The 7919-nt window shown below is 38.3% G+C and overlaps 2 protein-coding genes across 2 annotated transcripts; both read right to left on the bottom strand.

Moving 5' to 3' along the window:
* Window positions 1-3455: 3455 nt before the first annotated feature.
* Window positions 3456-4330, bottom strand: LOC136117327 (uncharacterized). Its single transcript, XM_070997622.1, has 2 exons — window positions 3724-4330; window positions 3456-3665 (listed from the first exon to the last, which is right to left on the bottom strand). The coding sequence occupies exon 1, from the start codon at window positions 4242-4244 to the stop codon at window positions 3918-3920; it is 327 nt and encodes a 108-aa protein (XP_070853723.1). The 5' UTR covers window positions 4245-4330; the 3' UTR covers window positions 3456-3665; window positions 3724-3917.
* Window positions 4331-5975: 1645 nt separating this feature from the next.
* On the bottom strand, window positions 5976-6727 carry LOC136117262 (uncharacterized). The gene has a single exon (XM_065867467.2). It carries the CDS (start codon window positions 6664-6666, stop codon window positions 6091-6093), a length of 576 nt encoding a protein of 191 aa, XP_065723539.2. The 5' UTR covers window positions 6667-6727; the 3' UTR covers window positions 5976-6090.
* Between the last annotated feature and the right edge of the window lie 1192 nt (window positions 6728-7919).

Genomic DNA, 7919 nt, shown 5'->3' with positions numbered 1-7919 from the left:
AACATATTTTTTATACTTGCAACTATCGTCTTCACTTTGTGTTTCGATTTTCAAAACGTTTTTAGCCACCTAAGTCTACGGAAATGACTACGCATATATATATATACACACAACATATAGATACGCAAATTGGCAGACAATTTACTTAAAACCTATATCTACATATTCGAGTATATATATCTACATATATATGGGCATCTTATCCCGATGTTCGTTTCATGTCGTCGCATGTCTTTCCCCTTAGTTAATCGAAAATTACACAAATCAAAAGCGAAAAAAAAAACTTTTTTATTCATTTGTATAACCGAAAGTGTCATAGAATTCATTTTGAGAGGTCGATTTTAGACTCGATCTTACCATATATTATAATAAATGCATAAACTAAAAACTCAACAAAAATGGTTTTTATTTGGATTTAATAACTATACGATTCGAAATTAAACTATGGAGTTCTACCTAAGGACTTATACTATTGACTTGGGTTCCTTTGAATAATGCCAATCCCTATAATTGTATTTCGACGTAGAATTTCATGTGATATCGTTTTTTAGGAATGGAATTTATGAATCAAAAATTGAATTGAGTTTATATCGAATTATGGTATTATGAAAACATTCTTCAACTGATAAAATGTGTCTAGAAATCGTATATAACGAAAACGATATAATAGTTTAAGCAATCTTTTGGCAACCTTTTTATACCCGTTACTCGTAGAGTAAAAGGGTATACTAGATTCGTCGGAAAGTATGTAACAGGCAGAAGGAAGCGTTTCCGACCCCATAAAGGATATATATTCTTCATCAGGATCACTAGCCGAGTCGATCTAGCCATGTCCGTCTGTCCGTCTGTCCGTCTGTCCGTCTGTCTGTCCGTCCGGATGAACGCTGAGATCTCGGAAACTATGGGAGCTAGGCTATTGAGATTTGGCGTGCAGATTCCTGAGCTTCTTACGCAGCGCAAGTTTGTTTCAGCAATGTGCCACGCCCACTCTTACGCCCACAAACCGCCCAAAACTGTGGCTCCTACAGTTTTGATGCTAGAATAAAAATTTTAACATAAGTGTATTCTTCTCATCAATACCTATCGAGTGACCCGAAAAAAAAATTGCCACGCCCACTCTAACGCCCACAAACCGCCCAAACCTGTGACGGCCACAGTTTTCATGCTAGATAAAAAATTTTAACTGAAATGTATTGGTCTCGTCGATACCTATCGATTGATCCAAAAAAAAATTTACCACGCCCACTCTAACGCCCATAACGCTTAAATCTGTTTACCGCCGGTAGGTGGCGTATTTAAATCTCGATTTGCTGCTTGCATATCTCCATTTCCCTTTGGTCCCTTTAGCTGAGTAACGGGTATCTGATAGTCGAGGTACTCGACTATAGCGTTCTTCCTTGTTTTTGTCTACTTTTATAAGCCGAGCAAAGCGAGTGAGAAGAGAAAGTGTTCAATAAATTGTTTAGAATCCCTTAAAAAGGTGGTATGTTTTTTATTCAATCAAAAGGATGGTCAATACTTAACGGTGAGTATCTTAAAGATATTTTTCGCAGGAACCCCTAGAATCTGCAAGGTTAATCCCAACTTGTTAGCTTTTTTTGTTTTTGGGATCTGTGTTCATACGGACAGACAGACAGACGGACGGACAGATGAACGGACAGATACAGATACAATGCATTACAAAATACAAGTTTTTTATTATAAAGTTATTTATTATTTATAGATTAATATGCAATATGTTATTTTTGATTTAGAACGTGATACCACAATTGGTATCCTAAATATGTCCATCTTAAATATCTTAAGTTTGTACATTTTATTAAATGGTAAAGTCTTTACTGTGTCAGCTCTTATGTAATGTATGCTTTTACATTTAAGATGATCTATTAGCAATGATTTCCCTCCATCTTTTTTGCTTGGCAAGTGTTGACCTCCATCAGGGATCGTCAATTTCTGATCCTCCATATGAGCATACTCCGGTTCCGGGCAGTTGTGTTGATGAGAGTAGTCCATTACGTCGGCTGCCAGTTCTATATTATTTATAAAATATGGTTAAGTATTGTGAAGATCTTTTTTAAAAATGCACTTACCTTAATTTTTGGTGAGGGCTGCAGAACTTTTCGGTTCTGTAATCGGGAAACGAATCATTCTTAATGGCAATCAAGAATGCGTAACTCCGGTGGATTGAGATTATTCAAGTAATCCTTCTGCAGGCTGCACAAAACCGAACAAAAATCTGTAATTTTTTTTTGGTTTTGTAGGGGTTTCTTGTATGAACTAGATTTTTAATTATTCTTTGGCTGTTCCCCAGGGAGAACATTTTTGTCATCTGCGTTGGAAGATAATGACATCATCATCATCGGAAATCTCGTCGTATTCTAGCCACATGACCACGTTTATGTTATCATCGGGAGAAAGATGATCCTCATTTGGGGATTCTTCTTCAGTCATAAGAGAGTCCTGCTGAGATTGCATCGCTTCGAGTATCTTCGCTAAGCACTCTGAACAACAAATCTTCGGCAGCTCGGCTTCTCCTGGCGATGGCATGGTTATAGATATATGTATAAATTTCTATATGAATTTATTGGGTGTTATGTATGCAGCAAGTGAGGTTGTTATAGTTGAATGAAATGTAGTCGAAGTGTGGGAGAAGGAAAAGGGAGTAGCCTACTTGCCTTTCCGAGAGATCTTTGTTGCGCAGGCAAATCGATCAAAATGATGCTTTACTAGCTCATTCACTATATATTACCTTTCTTCCAAACATAGTGATGCATTCGCTTTGAAGGAACACAAAAAAAAAGTATTTTTAATAGCTAAGTATACTAAGTACTTATATGTTAGTCTAGTGGTTAGCAGCGATATGGTTTTTATTCATTCAAAGGGACGGTCAATATTTACGGTGAGTATCTTAAAGATGTTTTTCGTAGGAACCCCTTCAAGGTTAATCCCAACTTGTTTGCTTTGTAGTTTCCGAGATCGCAGTGTTCATACGGACCGACAAACAGACGGACGGACAGACGAACGGACAGACGAACGGACATGGCTAGAGCAATTCGGCTAGTGATCATGATTAGGAATTTATATACCTACTTTAAAGGGTCAATAAAACTTCCTCCTGCTTGGAGTAAAGGGTATACAAATCGGGAGGTTGGTTGAAAATGTTAGAATTAAATAACATATCGCAGCATTTTTCCATGTGTAGCACCTATTTCACAAAACATCAAACATCGCAACCACATTTCAGAATTTCATACAATGGACGACTTCGAAGGATCAAAGCAAGGATCTCCTGAGGCTCCCTTCTCCACATACTTGTGAATAAAATACATTACAAAATAAAAGTTATTTAATGTTTATAGATTAAAATCTGATGATTTTTAGAACAAAGGTCCCTAATGAGGATCTATTACTTTATTACTTTTGATTCAGACTCTGAATACCACTATTGGCAGACTATCTTAAATATGTACATTTTATTACATGGTAAAATCTGTACTGTCAGCAGTACTCTTTAAGTAATGTACTATTTAATATTTAAGATGATCTAGTTGCATTAATATCCCTTCATCTTTTTTGCTTGTCACTGGTTCACCTCCATCAGGGATACTCCGGTTCCAGAGGGCAGTTGTGTTGATGAAAGTAGTCCATTATGTCGGCTGCCAGTTCTATATTATTTATAAAATATAGTTAAGAATTTTGAAGATTCTTTAAAAATGCACTTACCTTAATTTTTGGTGAGGGCTGCAGAACTTTTCGGTTCTGTAATCGGGAAACGAATCATTCTTAATGGCAATCAAGAATGCGTAACTCCGGTGGATTGAGATTATTCAAGTAATCCTTCTGCAGGCTGCACAAAACCGAACAAAAATCTGTAATTTTTTTTGGTTTTGTAGGGGTTTCTTGTATGAACTTGATTTTTAATTATTCTTTGGCTGTTCCCCAGGGAGAACATTTTTGTCATCATCGTTGGAAGATGTCTCGTCGTCTTCGTTGGAAGACGTATCGTCGTCTTCGCTTATGTCGCCATTTAACCCCATGATCATAATGACATCATCATCGGACATCTCCTGGTATTCTAGCCCCATGACCACGTTTATGTTATCATCGGGAGAAAGATGATCCTCATTTGGGGATTCTTCTTCAGTCATAAGAGAGCCCTGCTGAGATTGCATCGCTTCGAGTATCTTCGCCAAGCACTCTGAACAACATATCTTCGGCAGCTCGGCTTCTCCTGGCGATGGCATGGTTATAGATATATGTATAAATTTCTATATGAATTTATTGGGTGTTATGTATGTGGCAAGTGAGGTTGTTATAGTTGAATGAAATGTAGTCGAAGTGTGGGAGAAGGAAAAGGGAGTAGCCTACTTGTCTTTCCGAGAGATCTTTGTTGCGCAGGCAAATCGATCAAAATGATGCTTTACTAGCTCATTCACTATATATTACCTTTCTTCCAAACATGTTGCATTCGCTTTAAAGGAACACAAAAAAAAGTATTTTTAATAGTTAAGTATACTAAGTACTTATATGTTAGTCCAGTGGTTAGCAGCATCCCATTAAGTGGGCATAGGGAATAGATCTGCATGAGCTCTGTCGCCACACGTACAGTGTATAACAGTGGTCGGCAAACACACACATTGATGAGCTGCTCGTGAAAATTACCCATGCAAATAAAAACAAAATGTGATTATAAACTATAAACTATAAACTATGTAATATAAATAAAAGAGCAAGTTGTAGTCGAGTGCCTCGACTATCATATACCCATTACTCAGCTTACCAATTTAACTTATTAACTAACAGACCGATGTGAATCATTCTTGGTACGCCAATAGATATTGATAATTTAAATAAAATACAATTTACAGTGAATTAAAAATGTGAAATCGATTCTCTCTACCTTTTTCATACTTTCCTACGAATACAATATATATTCTACAAATAAAGGGTTAAAATGCAACATGAAAATTCAGTTTCATTATTCTCAACTTAACTAGACTTTATTCAATTGTAAATTTTCGAGTTACAAAATTTGCTCTTAAATTTTAATATGCATGCAAGAAATTGCATTTCTATTTTGTTGGTTGTTTTTTAATGGAAAATGGTAGTCGTTTGTATGTGTGCGTGAGTAGGTGTGTGTGTTGCATGTGTGTGAGTATGAAAATTTTCTAAACGATGATTATTTGCATAATGATTTATACATATCGCATACATACCCGCATATATACCGCCTTATATATATCTTCGATTTTTATACCCGTTACTCGTAGAGTAAAAGGGTATACTAGATTCGTCGGAAAGTATGTAACAGGCAGAAAGAAGCGTTTCCGACCCCATAAAGTATATATATTCTTGATCAGGATCACTAGCCGAGTCGATCTAGCCATGTCCGTCTGACCGTCTGACCGTCTGTCCGTCTGTCCGTCTGTCTGTCCGGATGAACGCTGAGATCTCGGAAACTATGAGAGCTAGGCTATTAAAATTTGAGGTACAGATTTCTGAGCTTCTTACGCAGCGCAAGTTTGTTTCAGTAGACTGCCACGCCCACTCTAACGCCCACAAACCGCCCAAAACTGTAACTCCTACAGTTTTGATGCTAGACAGAAAATTTTAACTGAAATGTATTGTTCTCATCAATGCCTATCGATTGACCTAAAAAAAAGTTTGCCACGCCCACTTAAACGCTCACAAACCGCGAAAACCAGTGACGCCCACAATTTGCATGCTAGATAAAAAAATTTAACTGAAATGTATTGGTGTCGTCAATACCTCTCGATTGATCCAAAAATAAATTTGCCACGCCCACTCTAACGCCCATAACGCTTAAATCTGTCTACCGCCGGTAGGTGGCGCATTTTAATTTCGCTTTGCTGCTTGCATATCTCCATTTCCCTTTGAGTAACGGGTATGTGATAGTCGAGGTACTCGACTATAGCGTTCTTCCTTGTTTTATCATAGAGATGTGGCCCCCAAAATTTCAAAACATACGTTTTTACTTTATTGGTAAAAAATATAATATGTTTTTTGCCGCGATGTAATCATGGTTCGGTGGAATCGGTTTTTTTGGTTGGAATAGAAGGATCTGAATGTTTAACCACGACGGGTGCGCCTGGTTTTCCTCTTGTGCTTCTTGGACTTGGACTTGCCCTTCTTGTCCTTCTTGCTCTTCTTGGTCTTAGTCTTCTTCGACGAGGCTTTCTTATGCCTGGATCTGAAGTGTCTTATACGTTCTACCTTCCTTTGAGTAGCCTCCGTAGTAGTAGTTTTCTCAGTAGTAGATTTCTCAGTAGTAGAAGTAGTGGTCGTGGTAGAAGTAGAGGTGGGGTTATTGGTTGCTGTCGTAGTGCTGCTCGATGTCGAGGACGCTGCTGTAGGAGACGCTGCTGTGGGAGACGCTGCTGTTGGAGATGCTGTTGTCGGATCCGCTGTTGTAGGATCCGCTGTTGTCGGATCCGCTGTTGTAGGATCCGCTGTTGTCGGATCGGCTGCTGTGGGGGACGCTGCTGTGGGGGACGCTGCTGTGGGAGACGCCGCTGTTGGATCCGCTGCTGTGGGGGACGCTGCTGTAGGGGACGCCGCTGTAGGAGACGCTGCTGTAGGATCCGCTGTGGCCGAAAAAGCCACCGCCAGGAGGCTGGAAAAGATCAGAGCGCAGAGGAATCGCATCTTATTGTCTGGGGCAGTGAAAGCTGGGACACTGTGCTCTTCCAAGAACTTCAACCATGCTTATATAGCAGCTATCAACCGGCAAATCCATAACATCCAGCATCCCAACACCCGAAAAATGGATTTTTGTTTGGCCAGAGCAAATATCTATAGCTTTATTTTTTGTTTTTCGCTGTTTGCACAGAACACGCTTAGAATCCGAGTTTGTGAACTTAATTGGCACTGTTTGACAAAACCCCAATCGAGGGTAACTGTTCTACGCGTAATTAAAGACAATGGTTTCGTACCTCCTAAAGATATGGCTCTGTTTAAAGATCTGTTTTATTTTAGGACTGTCAATGCTCACAATTGGTTTTATAACGAGGAATATAAGTGTGTACAAAAATACTACGAAAAATCAATGTACTTCTTGGAATATATTGAACCGATTGTGGGCGTTAAAGTGGGCGTGGCAAACTTTTTTTAGTTTAACCGATAGGTATTGATGAGACAAATACATTTCTGTTACAATTTTATTTCTAGTATGAAAATTTTGGGCGCCACAGTTTTGGGCGGTTTGTGGGCGTTAGAGTGGGCGTGGCATATTCGAGTTATAAACTTGCACGGCGTACAAAGCTACGGAATCTAAATCTGAAATCCCAAATCTCTATCTAGATATCCAGGTTCATATCTACGATTTTTTGAAGTTTGTGGCAAAGTACTTTTTTGTATACAGGTGTTAGGTATTGACGAGAGCAATGCATCTCAGTTAACATTTTAATTCTAGCTTAAAAACTTTCGGAGACACAGTTTACGAGATCATAGCGGTCAGATCACGAATATATATATATGTATATATTTTATAGGGTAGGAAACGCTTCCTTCCTGAATACAACATACCCTCATACTCAACTTGCAAAAAGGACAAGCAATTTTCAGCTTGCCGAAGTTATCATCCTTTCTTGTTTACCGTATAATAAGATTGTTTAATCAATTTATTAAAATCGTATTTCTTTCATTTCATTATTTAATACATAAATATACATACAATAGAACTTAAGTTAATTGTACATGCATATTTATATTTTTTCTTTCCCACAAATACTTTATGTCATCGCGGAGTCATCAACGCAGTTCAAGATCCGCCAGGTTGGGCTTACTTTAATTTTTTAGCAGGAGGTCAAATCAATTGGATACGCTTTGGTCCCCAGACTCGTCTGGCATAACAATGTCAATGTCACTGACCAGTGGGAACTGAACCTACACACTTAAAA

The sequence above is a fragment of the Drosophila suzukii genome, chromosome X (assembly GCF_043229965.1).
Source record: "Drosophila suzukii chromosome X, CBGP_Dsuzu_IsoJpt1.0, whole genome shotgun sequence".
Classification (NCBI taxonomy): Eukaryota; Metazoa; Arthropoda; class Insecta; order Diptera; family Drosophilidae; genus Drosophila; species Drosophila suzukii.
This window is presented reverse-complemented; position numbering and strand designations above follow the sequence as displayed.

What these genes read in the sequence shown, in the direction of transcription:
- LOC136117327 (XM_070997622.1), bottom strand. Translation starts at nt 4,244, where the DNA reads ATGCCATCGCCAGGAGAAGCCGAGCTGCCGAAGATATGTTGTTCAGAG.
- LOC136117262 (XM_065867467.2), bottom strand. Translation starts at nt 6,666, where the DNA reads ATGCGATTCCTCTGCGCTCTGATCTTTTCCAGCCTCCTGGCGGTGGCT.